This window comes from Cavia porcellus, unplaced genomic scaffold (genome assembly GCF_034190915.1).
Source record: "Cavia porcellus strain 051 isolate PalLab524CR breed Dunkin Hartley unplaced genomic scaffold, mCavPor4.1 scaffold_4, whole genome shotgun sequence".
Lineage (NCBI taxonomy): Eukaryota > Metazoa > Chordata > Mammalia > Rodentia > Caviidae > Cavia > Cavia porcellus.
Window position 1 is genome coordinate 42,957,939 of NW_026947487.1, and position 22,330 is coordinate 42,980,268.

Genomic DNA, 22,330 nt, shown 5'->3' on the forward strand with positions numbered 1-22,330 from the left:
ACAGAATAGAGGAACCTCAGTCAAAAACAAGATGGTGAGAGTAACACAGGGCTTCAAATCGAGATAATAGAAAGTCAAAGTGGGTTACTATATTATATCCTGCTATATTTTTCCCTTTAATTAAATGGATAAAAATAAAAAAGTAAATAATGGAGTGGAGATTGAGAAAAAAGAGGGCATAACAGCGAAACAGGGCAGATCAAAACCTAACCATTTAAGCAGAATAGTGTTTCACCACCAGATAATCCTGACCCAAAAATAGTTACCATATTGACTCCCTCCCTGAAGTCCTTGAGTACAACTTCATATACTGTAGCATTAAGTATATCAAAACAATGTAAATCCATTTAAGAGAATGACAGCATTATAGAGTATTTAGAATCGACTAACAGAAAATGAACAATGGTCTCTGTATAATCTCCTTGTCTTTAAAAGGTTTTTTCTTATACTATCGTACTTAACAAAATCCAATAAAATACAACCTGTTTAGACCATTGGAGACAGAAGAACAAAAGCTAGATGAGACTTCAAAACAAGATGGTACTAAATCAGCATTGCCTATTAAGATGTCATTTTCTCCAAAAAAAGCTGTTCCTATCATCCAATCTTCTCTGCCTCATTTCTGTTGAGCTCTTTTTCTGTCAGTAGCTGTCAGTTTGTCTTCTTCATTTTGTTCTCTGCTCCATTCGTTGTGGCCTCCCCGCCCCTATTTCTGGGTTCTTGGTATTTTTCTTTTTTTAGAATATCCTGCAATACTTTCTGTAGGGTTGAATTGGTGGTTGCAAATTCCCCCAGTTCCTCTTTATCCTGGAAGCACCTTGTTTTTCCATCAATTTCCAGGGACAGTTGTGCAGGATATCTCAATCTTGGCTGTAGATTATTATCTTTCAAAACTTGAATTATTTCTCCCCATGCTCTTCGTGATTTGATGGTTTGTGAAGAGAAATCTGCTGTAATTCTGATGGGTCTTCCCTTGTAAGTGATCTGTTTCTTGTCTCTTACAGCTTTTAATATTCTGTTCTTGTATTGAATTTCTGGAATTTTTATTATTATATGCCTGGGTGTTTCTCTGTTAGGGTTGTAGGTAGCTGGGGTCCTGTATGCCTCATACATTTGAGTATCTTTACCTTTTGCTAAATTAGGAAAATTCTCCTGGATTATTTCTGTGAGTAGCTTTTGTAGTTCACTTGTTTGTGTCCCTACTTCTTCTTTTATGTTCTTAATCCTTAAGTTATGGCTCCTCTTATCATCTTCTTGTCTTTGTATTATTGCTGTGTGTTTCTTTGTTATTTTTAAGAAGTTTTTCATTTCATTCTCCCATGTTTCAAGTCTGCCCTCCAATTCAGATAGTCTGTCCTTAGTTTCTTTCAAGCTGTTATGCCAGTCTTGGGTAGACTTCTTAATTTCTTGATAGTCCCTTTGCACCTGCTTCACATACTCAATGCTTTCTCTGTTTTCTCCATCAAGCAATTCTCCCCTCTTTTTCTGTTCTTCCATTCCACCATCTGCTTTTTCCTGGGTGGTGCTTAGCATTTCTCTAACTATTCTGCATACTTCTAGCTTCAGGTCATTGATAACTTCATTCCTGAATTGGTCTATGAGGCTCTCTAAATGGCGCTTAATGTATATTGGTGCAGTGTCCACTGCCTGATTCTCAGGATTGGGGGTCGAGGAGCCTTTTTTGTTGCTTCCCTTCCCCATATTTTCTGTTCCTTATAAAATGTAATCTTACACAGGAGGCCCGGCTTCCCTGCCTGTCAGCCACAGCTTGATCAAATTGCGCTGGCTAGTTGTTCCCGCTCACCGCTGCGCCCCAGGGAGTTGCGGAAGAGGCAGCCTACGCGGGAGTCGGTCGCTCCTCCGGGCCACCCTCAGGCTCTGGGATCTGGGTTAGGCCAGCCTAGGGAGTCCGCCAGCAGCGTCCCTCCGGTCAGGCACCTTTCACCAATCCCGTCCGAGAGGGAAACGTGCGGCTGCAGTTGCCACCGCGCCCTGCTCTTACAGGACTGCCCGCGCCCAGAAAATCCTCCGCTGGAGTCAACCTGCGGTAGGGAGTCAGTTCCTCGCTCACCTCGCCACCAGTCAGCCTTCCTCCCTTTCCGTCGCGTTTCCGACTCCGTTCGAGACTCCCGTTCCCAAGCCTCTGCGTGTCTCTCCTTGCCGAGCCGCTATGGAGGTAGCCGGCCGCCGGGCGGCGGGAAATCCAAACCGCGGTTTCCAATGGCGCGGAGTCGAGCCTCCACACCGAGATTTTTCTGTTCCTATTTTAGCGCCAGGACTGTATTCCAAGTTGGATTCTCTCAGCCCAGTTCGTTCCTGAGTCAGCAGAGCATATCTCTACTGGTTCGTATCTCCTTAGTCCGCATCATTCCTGGCCTCTGAGCCGAGCCTTTAGAGAGCGTTCAGTAGTTGCTGTTGTCTGTCCGCCATGTTCTCCCCAGAGACGACTTTTGAAAATCTTAAGAGCTTTTGAAACTGTGGAAACTGAGGCTGTGAGTGGTGTCACTTAGAAAAGCCAGCTTCACTTTCCTGGCTCAGGGACAAACACAGTGGTCCGTTTGCTGGGAATTCTCACTTCTGAGCATGTACACTGTTGGTACTTAATAAATTCCCCTAGACCTAATCAATTTTGACTTGACTTGCCTTTGCTGCTAATGCGTCTCTTGCCTGGCGACACTGACTTCTCATATTCTCAGGATGCATGTGGACTGTTGCCAACAGACATCCCCAGTGTCACTTTTTACTGTAACTGTTAGTGTATGTGGCTTTGCCCATTTACTAGACTAGGAAGATTCAAGAGGAAATAGATGTGGAAAAAACATACACAGGGGTTTACATTTTCTTTAGCAACTTCTGCTGTCTCTTGGGCTCTGACAGCTGTTGGAGCAGAGCTATGGGAATAGAATCACCCCCACTTTATGGAAGAGAAAACTGAGACAAAAGTTTACATACGTTTCAAAGTCCACATAACGATTTTGAGATGAAATCAGAATTAGAATTCAGAATTTTCCTAATGTAATACCTGGCTGCTTTTAACTCTAAACTAGGCATGCTGTACTGATTAGTCCTGGCAAGTCTCAGCTAGGAGATATCAAAGAAAAACATACCTGATGCTCTTTGGTAGAGAAATGATCAAAGTTGGAAGTAGGCATGAGAACCAGACTAACAAAAGGGTTATAGAGCTCAGTAGACATTCCAGACAGAAGCACAGTAATTTTTAAAAAATGACAGAAAGAGAGAAAGGAAAGAAATAAAAAAGAAAAAGAACAAACAAGCTGAACAAGTATTACGGAGTTTTTTTTAAGTATCCTGCACCCTTCCCCACTACGCAAAGAAAGGGTTAGTGGAAATAATAGTAATGCTTAGAGTGCCTACTGTGTGCCAGGAGCTGTTCAAAAGCCGTGTTTGAAATAACTCAGACACACAACCTAAACATCCCATGGTTTCTCTAATATGAGAAACCCAAAATACAAATGAAGAGCAAGATAAAAGATGGACAATAGAAAAGGGGGAGAGCAGTCTTTTGAAAAAGGCAAACTCTTGGAGAAATGGAGTGGGGAAGGATGTTATGTACATGCACCAACTTCCCACAGGAATCACTGTGTACTGCAAACATGTACTAATAAGTACATAAAATCTTAAAAATAAATGTCTGTGAGATAGGAACTATAATTGTCCACCTTTTCCTGATGGAGGCCACAAGGTCCCACTTGCCCAAGATCCTATGGCAACAAGAGCAGAGCTGGGCTTCCAGTTGGGTTGCAAGTCTGTGCCTTTGCCCTGGAGTTTAAACTGCTTCTCCAGATGTTCCCAGGCTGTTCAGGCTTGGGAAGGTGCCTGTAAGGCAGTAGCATTTCTACTGACCTCAGGGTCTCAGAGGCCTCCCACGTGTGAAATACGAGGCATCTGAGCTCTCCCATGGCTTTTCTGTAACCAGTGCTGAAGTTGAGTGAGCTCCAGTGCTCCGAGTGTCCCAAATGCCACTTTTGGAGCACGTATCATATGCCCTTGAAACCTGTTAAACAGCTTGGCCTGCTCACTTGAAAATGTCAACTGTTGAAAGTAGAAATTAGCCAAGGCAGAGCTAGGACAGCTCCAAAGGCTTCCTTACCTGGAATCATTCTCCCCAAAGGGGCCTTTTCAGGGTCTGCTGACCAACGATGCAGCCATGCAAAGACAATTAAAACTTTCCCCAAGTAACACAGTACATACAGCAGAGGCTTATTAACTGTTAAAATTGTAGATCCTATGACATCCATTGCTTTTCGCATGGAAAACTAATGGGATATGGTTGTCTGTTCACTATTCCCATGGGGAAATGCTCCTATTGTTGAGGGGAGGATCTTTAACCATCTTCTAATTAATCTGTTTTGCTTCCATATTTTAATTGACTTTTTCAATTAGGAGCACACTAGAAAAAGATTCTAAAAATTACTTGCTTAAAAATAAGCAATTAGATAATCTCATTTCCCTATTATGTATTTTCTTTCTCATACCAACCTTATTCTGAAGTCTTTTCTTAGCCAAAGCTGTATTTTTTCATTCTGTGCCATGTAATTTAATGGTCATGTAATTCTCATAGCTCCGATCTGTTGTTCTGCCAAGTACATATTACAGTTATTTAGCATCTTTCTTCATCCTATTGAGAACCAACGTGGGTATTCTGTATTGGAGTCCTTCATGGTTGCTTATTTTAATAAATTTAATTTAGCTTGGAATTCTAACTTGACCTATCATCTCAAATCTAAATATTCCTGGAGAGGAGATTACTTTGGGATGTAGAATCAACTGCCACACTCCAACGTACACTGTTGGAATTTTGTTATTATTTTTAGTCAAGTGGTCTCCAAATAAGACAGGCTGTAATGAAATTAGAAATGTAAAATCTAATAATCAAGGAAAGGTTTAAATGGACTACAATGCATAAATCTGATGGTGTTAATATTCTACTTAAAAACTCTCAGAGGCAGTGAAGTTCGCACCCCTTAATAGAGCTCTGAAGTCCTTGCTGTCTGCTCACAGCCACTTCCTGCCCTGCCCCTTCCTCCTCCTCCTCCTCCTCCTCCTCAACCTCGTCCTCCTCCTCCTCCTTCTTCTCCTCCTCCCACCTCTGCTGCAACTTGGCCTGAAAAACTGCTTTCAAGTTCCCAGATGAAACCTTCACCCAGAATATGCTCCTCCACGCAGTGTTCTCTTTTTATTCCTCCCCAACATATTCACAACACACACACACACACACATACACGTGCACACACAACACATGCAGTATGCACAACATAGATACCACACACAACCAATAGGCACAGTTACACAAAGTGCACAACTCCTACACCACACACAGTATGTACCATATACCCCCAATGAACATACACAACATAATATGTACAACATATACCTCACAAAATACCCATACCACACACAACATACAAACCATATATGCACAAGATATATCACAAAATTCACAGTAAACACAACACATGCCATATACAATACACCCACCATATACATACCATATACATGTACAACACGCACAGCACAGCTCATACACCACATGCAATGTATGCACAAAATATGTACACCAGTATGTGTGCAGGATACACAGCACACGTGCTACATAGTCCACACACTATAAACACAGCATAGGTACACGTAAACACATGCACTTGGGTCACCACCCTTTTATGTGCTGACTGCCTCCTCTACATCCTGTAGGTCTCTGTTGAAACATTACTTCTCGAGAGACCTTGCCTGATGCAGCTGTCTCAGGTCTGACTTCTCCCATTCCTGTCCCCTTCTAGAACACATACTATAGTTTGTAATTAGACACTGATCCATGGCTAAATTTGGTGAACGTCGCCAGCCCTATTATGCAGGCTGGTTTCCCCCCCACACACACCTTTGTTAACAAACACTAAACACAATGCCTGCCACATAGCAGGACCTCAAGAAATCACTGTTGAATAAATGAATCAATGAGATCCTAGGCTGGAATTATACAACCACCTACTATTTCAACACCTGTCCTGTCCTACTCACAGTGAACAAAGTCCTCAAAGGCTTATGTGGCCCATGAGCTACACCCTTCAAAGTAGCCATTAGCGTGCTTCTTCTCACCGAGACTGCAGTTCCCACAAGACTCTCTGCAAGCACTGACTTGGTGCTCCACCTCCACCCTTCAGAAGCTGAGCAGCCTTCACCCCCCGCCCCACCCCAGGCTGGACCCCTGCTTGCTTCCCTTATCCCTTGGGAAGCAATGTCTCACCAAGAAGTACAAGGTGGAGAGGAGAGCATCAAAACTAAACAAAACCTAGCAGCCCCAAGGGAGATTTCTTCAACTAAACTCAGGAGCTACTGCTTATGACACCTCTGTTTTGTATCACGATGATGGACAGTGATGCTCACATTTCTGACGCTGTCCTCTCCATTCGGTTGTGACAACTTGCTTTGATAATCAACAATTTTTGTACAGTGATGCACAGCCTGAAAAATCTCACGCCTTAACAGAGACTTCGTACCAGTTGGTTACTGTGTCAGAGAGCTCATTATGTTTTGACAGTAGCTTTTCCTTTAGGATTTTAGAATCCTTTAGGATCCCTTAACACAAATTCTATTTTCTAGAGTCTCCTAGTGCTTGCATGCCTCAGACATCCATGGACCATGGACCAAAATTCTTCAGAATATGAATGCCAGATACAACCAGGGCTCAGGGCTTTCCTTAAATATAAGTACTTGAAAAAATACCATGTAGAACTGAAAATAACTTCAAATACAAAATATTTGAGTAAACATAATTAAGAAGACTTTCTTATGTTTTGATGGGAAATTTTAGTACTAAGTGTATGATCCTGTACTTACTGGAAACTAAATATCATACACAAATATTTTTCTTTCTTTGACATTAATAGCAACACTTACTCTATACTTACTATTTGCCAGGCGTTTCTCTAAAGCTTATGCATGTGTTAACTCACTTAATTGCACAACTGCTCTTGGAGGATGACACGACAATTATTTTTACTGTATAGGTGAAGAAAAAAAACTGATGATCATTCCAAATCATAGAGTTAGGAACAGCAGAGGCAAGCAGTTAGCCCAGTGCTAGCCATGTGCTATTCCTGTGTCGTCCTCCTGATAGACAAGCCAGGTGAATATTTTTTCTCATTCCCAAATCCAGGAAGATAACAATTAAAATTTTGTTATGCATTCTATTACTCCATGAAGGATAGTGCTAGAGTTTTATTTGCCCCAGATCTTAATCATGGCTAGCAACTAATTTGGTATCATAATGAAATTAAGGCAGGTAGACCTGGATTTAAAATACTGGCCTACCACTTACCAGACATCACCTTGAGTGACTGCCTTATAATTCTGATCCCATCTGCCTTTTGGGGAAGCAGAGATCCTTACTGCTGTGGTAAGGAAAAAATGAGATAACCATATATAAACTGACTGGCACCTGGGTGATCGATAGCTTTCTTTATGCTAGTGTAAGAGGACATTAGGAAATTACATTATTTCATGAAAAGGAAGGTTCCATCAATAAATTATGAATTCAGTGTTATAAACCATATGCTCTTAGCCAAAAATAGTTATTGTTCTCTTAAGAGTCACAGTCATATGAAGCAATAACACTACTGATTAAAAAAAAAAAAAAAAAAAAGAGGGGATTTAGCTCAGCGGCATAAGCACCTGCCTTGCAAGCAGGCAGTTGTGAGTTCGATCCCTGGTACCGATAAAAAGGAAAAAAACAAAACAGACAAACAAAAAAAAGCTACTTTTTTCCAATCAAATTGCAATTCATATGAGCAGTTCCAAACATTATGTTAAAAGACTGGTGGTCAAATTAACAATCAAATGAGTGAACACAATTTAGCCTACTTGTGGAAAGGTAGGTATTTCACTGATTCCATCTTTTTTCTATGGAATTCTTGCTTTCTTTCTCAAAGCCCTCCACATATCTGCATATCTGTACACAGACTCCCAGGTGCATCTTGTATACACCAGTCTCCCTAGGTGTCAGCTGCCAAGTAGTGTTTGTGGCCAAAGAGAGTATGGACTGAGGGTACCAGAGAAAAGCCTGAGGAGAGTTAACCTCAATCTAGGAATGCCATTCTGTTAATTGTCCTGCAGTCAGCTGAGGGGCAGTAGCTGTGTTTTGTATGCTGTGACCACTTCCTATCACTGATGACAGGATTGCTCTCGGGATCTGACACGAAGGCAGCCAGCTCACAGACTGCTCACACAAGTGCTCTGTAGGAGCTTTGGTCCCAGAGAGGTAACTTTAACAACCTGAAAGACTCAGAGTGTTCACTGTCCAGGAAGGGAAAAAAGAGGAGTAAAGTAAGAGATGCTTGAAACAAGGTGACAGGGCTAGAGGGACTGTGGGAAGTCACAAAGCAGTGAGTACAGTTAGGATTTTAAAAAACTAATAATAATTGAGCAGACTTATACAGAGAAAGATGGAGAAAGAAACAGTTCTTCTTAGGCTGCTTTAAATGCGATGAGTTTCAAGAAGCAGTTCTAGTTTACATCTGACTTTACAGTGGACTGTCCAATACATGCCCTAGGGCATCTGTCTGTATCTAGGAAGAGGACCGGAAACATCTGCAATGTGAACTTGAGAAGGAGACCCACTGGCATTGCCCATTGCTCTAGACTTTTATTAGACATCCTGTTCCGTCTAATGTCCCCACTTCCCACCTTGTTATCCTGCCTGAGAGGGTGACGTAACTGTTAATGCTACTGAGAGCCGACCCTTAGGACGGGCTGACGGCACAGACCACAGGGCTGCGCACAGGGTGCCAGCCAGGCCCTCTCTGCGGCAGTGAGGGGGAGTCACACACCGCAGAGGAAGCTCGAGCTGCTAGAAGTGCAGCTGAAATTAGTGGGAAGCGGAGTGAGAACCCCAGATGTTTAGAGTTAGGATGACTGTAAACACGCGTTCCCCCAGATCTGCCAAGCTTGCTTTCAAAATTATTTTTACATCTGGTAAACAAACCCATATCCTCTTCTCCTGCAGATAGACTGATTCTTTAGGGGATGATAATGCTCAAACTGCTTAACAGTTTGCTGCTCTTTCTCCAGCAGTTGCATAACTCACGCATTAGCACGGTTCTCACAATTGGTACTTCTGAAAACTTGGGGACAAAGTATATACAACACTGTATGCAGTAACTCACCCAAACTGGTTATATGCACACTTGACACTGAGGTTTTTATTATTTCCTGTTCTGCCGTCTTCAGTGTCCACATGTGCCTGTGATCATAAACATTCCTCACTGTACTATGCCATGACTTAAAAGATGCTCCTGTCATGGGGTAGGGTGTGGATAAGAGGTAGCTGCTTTCATGTGGCAAAGTAATGCGTCACAAGGGGGTTACCCAGGTTCATGCCTGAGCTCCTCACCTGTGCATGTGCCACCAAGATAGGTCAGCTCCTGTGCCCCCTCTGCAGCTGCATCAACAATCTGAAATACAGACACCCTCAGCCAGTCTGGACACACGCAACGCTCTTACCCATCTCTGCTGCACAACTGTGTCTCCTAATTATTCCCACTGACAGCACTCTTGCATGTGTGAATCTATGGTCAGCAGGTTCAAAGGCTGTTGGATGGGTCACAGTAAATGTGCCCTTCTGATTGCCCCATCCTCTCTATGAAAACATTCTTTTTCTTTACTCTCAGCAGTCACGTTTCTTTGAAATTTATTGTCAGGGTTTCAAAGAAAGAAGAAAAGGAAAGAATGAAGGAAGGAAAAGGACAGGAGGAGAGGAGGGAGAAGTTATTGAGGTGAAACAGAAGCTAAGAAGGGAACCTTGGAATCTTCTCTGGTCAACAGATTCAAGCAACCTTGCTTCACTTTGATTCAGTCCTCCCAACACACACACACACACACATGCACACGCACACGCACACACACACACACACACACATGCATACACACATGCATACACACACGCATATAGCCCTTACTATGGTGGATGCAGAGTGAGTGAGTGTGAATTGCTCCACACAGGAGCTGCAGGTTGCTCTTAATGCTTCTAAACACCAATGTTTTCACATTACAGGGCCGTTGTTCAAGAGAGAACTGCAAGTATCTTCATCCTCCGACACACTTAAAAACTCAACTAGAAATTAATGGAAGGAACAATTTGATCCAGCAAAAAACTGCAGCAGCGATGCTTGCCCAACAGATGCAGTTTATGTTTCCAGGAACTCCACTTCATCCAGTGGTGAGTGTGTCTTAGCTGAGCTGGGCAGGCTGATGAAAGTGTTGGTACAGGCAACGCCACAGTGACCTAATGATGTCTCCTACTTTGTCTCTTTGGTTACGATTACAGCAAATAGCTCTGAAACTCAACAAATGCTGAAAAAGTTATTTCTTAAATTAAATGGAAAACATATAGAAACAAGGCAAAGACAGTTTCTAATCAACATGTACAAAACATGCGTCACTCCAACTCTTTCTCATCAGTAAAGTCCATAGTTGAACCATTGTAGAAGGGAACCAGCTCTACATTTTCTATGCCAGGGTGGGTTAATTATGTACTGAAGAGGTTGTGATACCTAAGATTTCTTTAGCAACGTAGCAGAAGTTTATTTAGTTCAGTGGCATCATTTCTACGGTGGAAGAAAGTGAGAAATGAGAGGAAGGATTTCCAGTGTCACGCAGGTAATGAATCAGGGAGCTGGGACTTGAATTCACGTTATCCAAGGTATTTTCTGCAGCATGCTCGCAGCAGGAGCCAGATTACAGCTCCATTAAGACCGATGCCAGGGTCCAAGCCGGAACACTCTGCCTAGTCACTTTATCCCCAGCCTAGTAGGCCTGCAACGGGTGTGGAAACTGGACCGAGGACCACAAGTTAATGGCCAGGGAGTGAAGCAAATGCAAGGGTATTGTGTAGTGTGTTCTCCCTGATTGCAGTGCTTGAACATACTTCCTGAAAGGTCTGGAAATTGTTCTAGAAATGAGGCCCGGGGGAAAGGAGTGCCTCTGATTTTAGTGGGCTTCCTTTACATTCGTGAACTACTTGTCAAACACAAACTAATTTAAAACAACAAAGCCAAAGTGAGTGAAATCTGCTTCTTCTAAAAAAAAGTGCGTGCACAAAGGACTATTGTAGAAAAATCAGTCTTTATTGTCAGAAAAGTCCTAACATGATGTCTCCTACTTTGTCTCTTTGGTTACAATTAGAGCAAATAGCTTTGAAACTCAACAGATGCTGAAAAAGTTATTTTTTTAATTAAAAGGGGTGACTGCCGGGGAGCTGCATTTTTCAGACTGTGTGCCTGTGAGAAGGGTGGGGGCAGGTGGCAGTAGCCAGCAGGGGAGGAGAGAATCTGGGCTGATTGTAACCAATTCTGCTTATCTTCAGGTTTCTTTACCACAGAGCCAGAACTGGTTTTGCAGAGTTTAAAAAAAAAAAAAGAAACAAGGGCAAGAGATTCCAGGTTGAGGAGTCCTTTTTGTGGGTCACTCCCTAAGGATATCACTCCTTTTGGGGATGGACAAACACACAAAAAGGGAGTGAGATTGGATGAGGGAAGGCTGCCTGGAGGAGGCCTCAAATACATGTATCCCTCTGGCTCTGTTTAAACAATATACATATATAATTTATGGGGTTTTTATTGATGCACACATTTAAGATATGGTATTAAATTACCCAAATGCTAAAATAATACAGTTATGCATATTAAGTAGTGTTTTTGGCAACAAATTTAGATCCAGCAAGGTCAACATGGTAACAGGACATTATGTGTCTCATTCATTTAAGTCTGACACTTCCTACTTACTCAGAATTAATAAGAATTGACCCTAGCACTCAATAACAGAGGTGTTAATATGAAAATCCCATTCCTGCCATTAACTATTGAAAGTTATGTTATGTATTAGTCTCAAATATTAACTACAATTAATTATCACCATTTCTCAAAAAAAAAAAAGAAATATTAAATTTGGCATGTGGCAAACACCTGTAATCCAAGCACTCGAGAGGCTAAGGCAGAAGGATCACCATGAGTTTGAGGGCAATCTGGGCTACATAAGCAAATTAAAGGCCAGCCAGCACCATTTATCAAGACCCTGTCTCAAAACAAACAAATAAACAAACAAATACACACACACACACACAAACCAGTTTAAATATTTCAGTAGAGGATTTTAAATCAAAGAATTATTTAAAAAAAAAAAACATGACAAGTCTAAAACTTATCAACTCTACCAACGACTCTCTTCAGAATTTCAAGAACGTTATTGTAGCACAGTGGAGTTAGCTGAATGTTGGTCCTGAAGTTTCCTGTAGCCTATATGTGTCACCTTATATGGAAACAAGGTCTTTTAGATGTAATTAATTTAAGCATTTTAAGACAATTCTGTCCTCCTAGATTAATGCAACCACAAGTGTCTTTCTAAGAGATGGGCAAAAAGAGAGCTAGCACAGACAAGAGAAAGGTATTGTGTCCAAAGAGACAGTAGCTGGAATGATGTGGCCACAAGCCAAGGAATGCCTACAATCAGCAGAAGGTGCAAATGATAAGGAATAGATCCTCCCAAGAGCCTCTGGGGGAAATCCACATGGCCATGCCAACAGCTTGGTTTGGACCCAGTAAAACTGACTTTGGATCTCTGGCCTCCAGAACTATAGAAGATAAATATGTACTATTCTATAGGTTTGTGATGATTTGTTTACAACTACAAGCAACTTAATAGATGTAGAATTTACTTAAGAAAAATAAGTTAATAAACAGCAGCCAGAATCACTCCAATTTTAATACTCCTTCTAAATTAAACATTTTAAACCATTAAGGATATTTTGCACTCCTTCCGTACACCCACCCTTGAACTCTTTCTCCTGAAATTTCTCCCCAGTGTCTTCCATATTACCAAACCAGTGGTCACAGTGGTCACTCTTGGTCTTCGCTGTTGTTATAATCTAAATATCTATGTCTACCCTTGATTCATGTTTCAAATCCTAAGCGAAAGGCGATGGTATTTGGAAGTAAGGCCTTTGGGAAGTGACTGGGTCAACAGAGCGGAGCCCTCACAAGTAGGATTAGTACTCTTAGAATAAGAGATAAAATGACCTTTTGCCCTGGGAGGACTCAGCAAGAAATAGTTATGAACCAGGTTGCGGACCCTCGCCAACATTTAATCTGCCAGTGTGTTGACCTTAGATTTCCCTGGAACTGTAAGAGAAAAAATTCTGTCATTTAAAAGCTAGCTAATTTATAGTTTTTGTTATAATCACTTTAAAAAACTTAAAAAAAATCCAACCTCTTAGTGACCTCTCTCTCTCTCTCTCTCTCTCTCTCTCTCTCTCTCTCTCTCTCTGTCTCTCTCTCTCTCTCTCTCTCTCTCTCTCTCTCTCTGTCTCTCTCTCTCTCTCTCTCTCTCTCTCTCTCCTCTATTTCTCTGTTGCTCATTTCATGGTTGTATTATACGTTGAGGGTTGAGGTTCTCAGATTTCTGTCCGTTCTCTCCTCAGTGGTCTCATTTGTCCCTGAGTCTTTAAGTCATTTTTCTAACTGAAAAGCTCCAAATCCATGTTTCCATCCAGACACCTCCTCAGAGCCTCCAGCTCATTCCTCCACCTTCCTACTGGACTCACCTTTGAATGTATTATTGAACCTGACATGTTCAAAACTAACCTCTTAATGTCACTAAATTTCCATTTCAATAAATGGCAAATCAACCCACTAACTCAAACTGAAAACTGGCCAGCTCCCCCACACATGCTCAGCGCACGGTGCTTCAGCATTTCTAATCCACCCTCTTCTACCTCCCAGAACCCTCGTCTGGGCCAGCATCCACCTTCCCTCAAAACACCTTCTAAGGGTTTCCTTCCTAAGCTCTCCATCCCACTCTGGCCTTACTGTGGCATATCTTACATATAGCAATCAAAGAAATCTTTTAAAAACATAACTACGATCCTGTCCCTCCTTCAAGATCCTTCAATGCTTTCCTATGTCTCTCAGGGCAGAACCTCAACATTTAACCTTGACTGAGACCTGTAACGTCTTTTGTTACAGGTTCCCGCCCAGCTCTGCAAAACCAAGACTTACTGATATAGCAGGAAAGTAAAGCAGAGAAAGGGAAATGGGGGGAAAAAAGACAGGAGGTGAGAAACAGAGGGAGGAAGCAGCAAGGCCAGCGTTTCGGAAGCGAGTATCTTCACCAAGGCTTTCCACACGTCTTGTCCTCTGGCCTCTTCAGCTGGGGATTGCCTCTGAGCGATGACAGGGACCAAATGGTCTCTGCCACTGACAGCCTGGCAGCAGCACTTGTGCAGGAACTGCAGGCTCAATCCAGGCTGGAGACGCTCTGCTTCCAGAATGGATCAGCAAAGAGCTGCCCTTCTCTCTTCTCAGCTGCCAGCCGTGAACCAAATTCAGACACCGAAATGTGTTGTCGGCCTTGACTTCATCCCAGGAGATTCACTTTATTCCGGGATCTAAGTGGCATTTTTCCAAGGCAGCAGGGTCCAAAATATCCCATCTATCAAAGCTCAGTCGGGTGGAGGCTACGCGCCTCTCCCTGTTGATGTCCGAAAGCATACAGGCAGCTAGAGTACTGGGCTGATTTTTCCTCCTCCCTTTAAGAAACGAAATTTAGGAGTACAAAAGAGTGGATGAGTTTCTCAGCTTTCTGTCACCTGACAAATACCCCAGAAAAACAACTAAAAAGAAGAAAATATTTATTTTCACTTCACTTTTAGACATTTCCACCCATGGTCGCTTGGTTCCATGATTGCTGGGTTTTTAGTGAGGCGGAACATCACGGTGGGGACCACATGGTAGAACAAAGCTAAGCTGTTCACCTCATAGTGGCTGGAAGCAGAAAAGTGAAGAAGTGGCCAGGAACAAAATACACACCTCAAAGGTCTGTCCCTAATGTCCTTTCTCCAGCCTACCTCCTAAAGTTTACTCCAACTTCCTATAGTCCATTAAGCTATAAACCACGCGTGAGGTCATAATCCAACTGAACCTTGCTGCACTGAGAATGAAACCTTCAATACATTTCAAATTCAAATCATAGTATTGAAGTTAGCCCCCAGACAGGAAGCCAGAATTTGTGGGTGCTTTGCCTTGACTCTGCCTCGGCAGCAGTGACCTTGGGTTATCTTCTTGGTGTCTGTCTTATACCCTGCCCTCTCCTGCAGTCATGTAATTACTGCTGTTACCCTTGCTTCTTGTGGCTATTCAGATTAAAGAAGACAATGTGTTTTGACAATGCTTTGAGAACACCAGAATTTTTACAGACGAGTTACGATATTATGGCCCATAATAAAATGCAGAATGCATCTCAGCAAATTACCATGACCGTATTTTTTTACTAATCAACTTCAGTGAAAAACACTGTATATAAAAAGAAAAGCATATAATTGGATCTATGTTCACTAAGTGTATGAACTCTAATTATTCAGCTTTACATGATAGAAAATATTTATTTTCTCAGCTCCTATTTCAAAACAGAAGACAAGAAATTTGCTACAGTTTAATTCAATTTTATACTTCTAGTTAATGTATTGCTATGCTGATTACAGTCCACTTCAGAAGCATTGAGTTTGGGTCATGGAAAGTAGAATAGGAATGGCATCTTGTGCAGCAGAATTCTTTAAGCTAAGTAGTTTTACTTCTCCTTTGCAGATGAAAAACACAAAGCTCAGAGAGATTAATTCTCCTTCCCGGTCTGAAGAAAAATGAGCAAATGGCAAAGCATTAGATTTGAACTTAGTTCTTTCTGCATTTAAAGTCCAAATTTTTACTTTTAAATATCATTATTTCTCTATGAAAGATGATATGGCCATCAACAATAACACACAGTAGGACATTCATTTTAAATCATTCAGGCCAATGGACAAGTGGTGTGTACTTTTGAAGGTAAATGTTGGCTAGTTGAAATGGATTTACTGATATCCAAAAAGGTTTTGTGGAGTGAGTCGTGTAGTTCTCACATACTAGTGACAGTAAAGGTACAGTCTGTGTCTATGTCACCATACTGATCTGTGAGAGACATAAGCGTCTCCACAAAAAATCAAAATGGAGATGAGGAGGCTCTTTTCTCTAAACATTTACTTCAGTAATGAGTCTCTGAGTTAAATTACTCGTTTACTACAAGTAACATATCAATGGCAGGGGTCCCCAGATCTGGCCACAAATCAGACTATATGCTACATTTTTTTTAATGCAAAGTCCAAGGTCCCTGTCTAGACCTGTTGCCTCAGAGTTAATCTCTGTTTTAAAAATTCCTCCTGGGTGTTTCTAGCATAGCTGGTCCATTGAATTCCTGATGTGTTGTGATTTAGAACTTTTCAGAATTGATTTTCTGAAAAATTCTAATACCCTGTAGTTACATACTATTAAATCATTTTGTCCAGTGACCCTAAATTGCAAGACTGTTCCTGAAAACTCCCATCTTCTATAATTTTGACTCAAGTGGGCAACATACACATAAAAATTTTGAAGAAAATCAAAGGAGAAAAATATCCTTCCATCTACTTCCCATATTGAGACCTCAAGTTGCAACTTTCTCCCAAGTGAATTTTATGTCTCCGCCATAAAAGATGTAAGAGCTTCTCAGGGGAGGACTGAGCCACAGCTCCAAAGGCCATTAGAATCACCATTTTCTTTTTTTTTTTTTTTTTTTTTTTTTTTTTTTTTTTTTTTTTTTTTTTATTTAAGAGGAAAAAGAGAAAAACACAAAACAAGACAAAGCAGTGTAAGGTTACACATAATACAGAACTACAAAAAAAAAAATAAACATAACAGTAAGAAATCACCTGTTAATAGATTACATAATATCATCTTGGAAATAGTTGCTCAAATCACAGTATCAAAGAATACAAAGTAGACATTCAAACGGAGAGACTGTAAACAGCTGTGTTCAATGATCCAAAAACATTAATATAGTCAGCTATTTAACATCCCTAAACACACTTGTTGTTATATCCGTTAGAGCTCTTTTTTTTTTTCCCTCCCTCTCTTTTTTATAACAAAATTTACACATTTTGGATTTTATTACTCCTCAGTTCTCATTACTCTCTTGGGGGGGAGATAATCAAGTCAAATATGGCAAAACAAAGCTGTAAGTCCAAACCAAGGATAGACATAGCACATGATGTAGAACAGAGTACAAGGTCATCAACAATGGTTATCAACATTGTCTCTTGTTTCCTTAAAAGGAATTGTCTATCTCATTAGATATTATAAAGTTGGACAAAACAGTGGAGAACAAGACCAATAAAACTTAGGCATTGTGAACATTGCAGGACTTCCAAAGGAGACAATAGTCAAACCAGAATGGGCATCTTTGTGAATCTTATTGCCTTCAAATTAGTTGCCTATACCTTCAAACTTGCTACTGTCGCACAGAATGGAACAGAGTCTAATCAGTCAAAACAAGATCTTGGGAGTATTACAGGACTTCAAAACAAGTTAATAGGAGATCAAAAAGAGTTACTACTATATATCCTAATTTTTTAAGTTTTTCCCTTAATTAAAATAAACATAAGAAATAGCTAAATAATTTTTTTTAAAGAATAGTAGTTACCATAGTGTCTGTCTTTTTCCTTAAAATATTTGGATAAAACTTCATATACTATAGCTTCAAATATTTCCATATCAAAAAGCCCAGAGTAAAGCCTTTCTAATTAATAAGTGAAAATTTTATAAGGCTTCAAGGCCACATAATGGGGAATCATGATTATCACATATTTTTATATATTTGAATCATTACTTACATTAGGGAAACTATTCGGTATTCATACATGCGAGATTGATAGAATCACCATTTTCAGGCCTTTGCCATGTCAGGGAAGGCTTTCAGCCTCGCCAGGAACTTACTCTACAAACTATTGGTAATATACTGATGATCGCCTGTAAGAGACATTCTTCTATTATTGGGAAGAAAAATGTGTTTACTAATCATAGATTATTATTCTTGCCATATGTTAAACAACCCATTTGGAGTCACAAATAGACAACAGGAATGTTACCGCAATGTACAAATACAGAAGTAGTGTTCACAAGCAAGAACATAGTCTGTTGCTACAAGATTGTGTTAACATATGATTGCAAATATCCGAAATCTTGTCCTGAAAACAAATAGGTTAAAAATTACCCATAATAAAAAACCAGCCAAACAAACAAATAAGAGCCATGCAGGCCAATTCAGTATAAAATTTATTTGGAGAAAAATCTTAATTTTTAAATAGTGATTCTTTAAAGAAATAGCGGCTTTGTTGTCCTCTGAAATGTACATGATTTCTTTTCTGAAAGGCATAAATATTTGCATATTAGTTAGTAAAGCTGTAAAAAGTAATCATCCCACCAACCCACTAGCATATTTCTTCTTATCGCTGGGTGATAGATACAGCAATGGAGAACACATTTGATAAGAAACTAGATACTCTTACCACTGCTGTGTTGATTCAATGACTTACAAAACCAAACCAGTTTCTAATGGCCAATTGAGAAACTGGTCAGTTGAAAATTTCAAACTTTTTCATCCAACCTTTCAGGAACAGGAGGTTGGATTGAGACATGGTTAAAAAATCTAAAGCCAAAAAAATAAAATAAAAGGTAGGTCTATGTGAAAACTGCACATAAGCTTGGGGAACACACATGCTAGTGATGGGAATGGAAACATCCTGGTGAGTCTGAGGAAAATAATATCCTAAGGAAGCTCTGCTTTTTGAACATATATAAACTTGGTCACCTTGAAAATTAGGTATAATAAAGGATTGCTTTTATTCTTTTCCCTTTCAGAACCATGTTAGGGAAATCAAAGTTAATCACTGTTCTCCATAAGTCTTTCTGTCTCGGTTTTATATCATTAAATAATTTGGAATGATGAATTATTAGAATGGAACATTACCTTCTTTTATTGAAAATACTTTCACTGGAACAAACTAACATGTTCTCTGTAACTAGGTTTCTACTATGTTCTCGCATATTTTGCATGGTTTTAGAAAAGGAGGGTCCATGTGGGTTTTGTTTTTGTTAAGCAAAACAAGGATGTTTTACAGTTTACCATTGAATTATATGACTAACAAACGTTATCACATGCAGTGAATAAATGAATACATTTTGCTCAAATAACACTTGGTAATTTTTTAAAATTTTGCTTAATGACACTGGTGATTTTTTAAAGTTTTATTCTAAAGAAATCCTTTTCCTGTGTTGTCTTCCTTTGACAGCCCACTTTTCCTGTAGGTCCCGCCATCGGGACAAACACGGCTATTAGCTTTGCTCCTTACTTAGCACCTGTAACCCCTGGAGTTGGGTTAGTCCCAACGGAAATCCTGCCTACTACGCCCGTTATTGTTCCCGGAAGTCCACCTGTCACTGTCCCGGGCTCAACTGCAACTCAGAAACTTCTCAGGACTGACAAACTGGAGGTACTCCTGTTCTGTTTGTGTTTTGAGATGCATTTGTGGTGGAAATATGTTATATAAGAGACTGTTTGAGATAATTCAATTCCCCCAAAAATACACGCATACATATACACACACTCGTCTGATAGCTATGCACTCATAATTCTATGACTTGAAATTAATGACAAGTATAAAGAAAATTAGTCTATGGAAAAATAATAACTAATACAAGCAAACATCAACTGCATAAAATGTATGCTAAAGGGCCAAATATTTAGAAACCAACAGAATATTGACTCAAGTCACTAGGCGTAAACATCCTGCTGTACCCAGCATTCATACACATATGAATGTAATTCTAGAAATGTGATTCTAGAACTAGATTCTAGAAAGTTCTGGAAATGGTCAAGAGTCAGGCAGTCATGACAGTGGGAGATACTCTGGGTGACGAAAATGGGACTACAGCTACTAATAATTGATACAATCTGATTTCAGTATTTTCAGAACAACTATGGTTGATCTAGTATGCTCCAGAATGTCAGCCTTTTTGATTTTGCTCATGAACAGAGGGAATCGGAGGCTGGCTAAATTTAGTTATTCATTGAAATATTTTCTTGAACTTAACTTCAAGTGTTCCATAAAATTCAAGAAAACAAGCTTATGTATTTGTGAAATACAACTTTTTAAGTTGTAAATTAAGGCAACCTTTCTGCACTTTGTTGAGTAAAATTTCTCTCTAATCAGTGCTAGAGAATTCATCCACTAATCTTACTTCAATATTGCTATGATATTCACAAGATCATCTTGTAAATGTGTGCAAAGATTTAGATAGATTTTTCAAAGACCTCCTTTAATTCCATTATTGATTAAAGTTGTTATGCATCCTTAGAATGTTGGATCATTAGAGAATATTCTTCCAGTGTGCATTAAATATTAACTCAAAAAACCCTAAGGGCAACAAAATATTTGCTGCCTAATATCCTGTGAATGTTTTACAATTCAGTGTCAAACTGCAAATAATTTTAAAGACGTATTCTTTTTACTCAGCTTCTATCTGATGTGTATGAATCCCTACATGAAGAGAACCTAAAACCAGCCTATCCGGGTGAACACCTGTTAGGGGACTGGAAAAGTGTTTTGGGCTCCACCTACTGGGGCCAAAGGCAGTTTAGTGTTCAGCATGTGACTGTTGCAGAAATCAAATTAAATTAGAGGAGTTAGGGACAAATATTCTTTTTCAGCAGGGCTGGAAGACACAGACATGTTTAAAAATTATTCACCACTCTACTGAGCAGCTTTCAGTTCATTTCAAACCACAAACAAAGCCAGCCGCACCCAGACACCCTGGATGAATGCCTGTCTCCTCCTATGACGCGGTCAGGGACAGGAATCAGGCCACTAGCAGAGAAAGGTTTTCTCACAGTCTGTGAATGTCTTAGTACTCAGACATTTTACCATCTAAAGATGGAACTCCCATAGTCAGAGAAAATAATGAACAACTTTGTGACTTACCCTGTTTACCCTTTAACCTCACGTGGCACTGATCAAGGCACCAATGTTTCCCAAGGATGTTTGGCTCTTGGAATTTTATGAGACTTGGAATTTTATGTTAGTAACTTTTCATGAAATGTCACAGGTAACCGAGATGTAAACTACCACTTAACACATGTTGATGGTGGATTTGGAACTTAAAAAGGAGTAACCTAATAATTCTGCTAACAATTGTACTAGTTATTTATCTTATTTTATGTTCTCTATACTCAGGCCACAATGAAGAATGCTTTTCACATTCTAAAAATCTATATATACTTTTTATATAGTAAAATTTTGATCCTACAAAATCCCCAAAGGATGGAGAATTTTATCTACTGGAGATATTTGGAGAATTAGGGGTTAAGGAGATTTTTTTAAATCAACACTTCTAACTCTATTCGACTTTCTTCAACTTACTTCTTAGCCTCTATTTCTTACCAGATCTCTCTCCTTTTAGCTTTCATTTTTATGTTCTTTTTGGGCTGTCAAAAACAACATAGTGGCTTTACAATCGAACTTTCGGTGTCTCAGAGACGGTAGTTCCTGTGACTGATGGTTAGAGGCACCAGCTATGCTGGTGGAGCAGGGAGAGGATGGGAGAAGGGTAGGCATCAGAAGCACCCCACTGTCCAGCCTCCGGGCTCCAGCAAGCTGGGCCCTCCCAACAGTTGGTGGGGTTGAAATTATGGCTCCATAAAAAGCAAAAGCAAAAACAAAATAATAACAACGACAAACCCTGTTACCTCTGAAGAGTGACTCCCAGAATAGGAGAGGGGAGAGAGACAGAAAGAGAAACAGAATGATATGCTTTGTTACTCGGGGACAAGGGAAGCTTTGTTGCGTTTTCTTCGTTATTTTAGCTAAACTAGGTTTCAGGTTGTTTTCTCAAGGTACAGCCTCATCCCAGCGGGAGGGGAGGGGGTGCTAAAGGAAACTCGAGTCGGTTTGCCACACATTGTGCTTCCAGGAGCCACCTCCTCGGACAGGAAGGAAAAGCGCCCTTCCCGGTGGCCTCCCCTCTGCAGCGCGCTCTTCTCCCTTGTCCCAGGTATGCAGGGAGTTCCAGAGAGGAAACTGTGCCCGGGGAGAGACCGACTGCCGCTTTGCACACCCCGCAGACAGCACCATGATCGACACAAACGACAACACCGTAACCGTTTGTATGGATTACATAAAGGGGCGTTGCATGAGGGAGAAATGCAAATATTTTCACCCTCCTGCACACTTGCAGGCCAAAATCAAAGCAGCGCAGCACCAAGCCAACCAAGCTGCGGTGGCCGCCCAGGCAGCCGCGGCCGCGGCCACAGTCATGGTAAGTGCGGCCGCCCGCCGCCCGCGCCGCCACCAAGCTGGTCCCCGCGGGGAGGCGGCGCTTCCGCGCTAGGACTAGACGCTCGCCGATCTTGGGACGCGTGGAGGGCT

The 22,330-nt window shown here is 40.7% G+C and overlaps 1 protein-coding gene across 10 annotated transcripts in view; it reads left to right on the top strand.

Moving 5' to 3' along the window:
- The window catches only part of Mbnl2 (muscleblind like splicing regulator 2), a 156,636-nt gene that overhangs the window by 93,057 nt on the left and 41,249 nt on the right, over positions 1-22,330 (top strand). For 8 of the 10 annotated variants that reach the window (XM_005007159.4, XM_023560641.2, XM_003477532.5 and 5 more), the window contains exons 3-5: positions 10,067-10,231; positions 19,199-19,399; positions 21,957-22,220. In XM_005007159.4, coding sequence (XP_005007216.2) covers positions 10,067-10,231; positions 19,199-19,399; positions 21,957-22,220 — 630 coding nt within the window. The remainder of the gene's footprint in view (positions 1-10,066; positions 10,232-19,198; positions 19,400-21,956; positions 22,221-22,330) is intronic. The other 2 variants (XM_063246952.1, XM_063246951.1) reach the window with 1 other exon arrangement.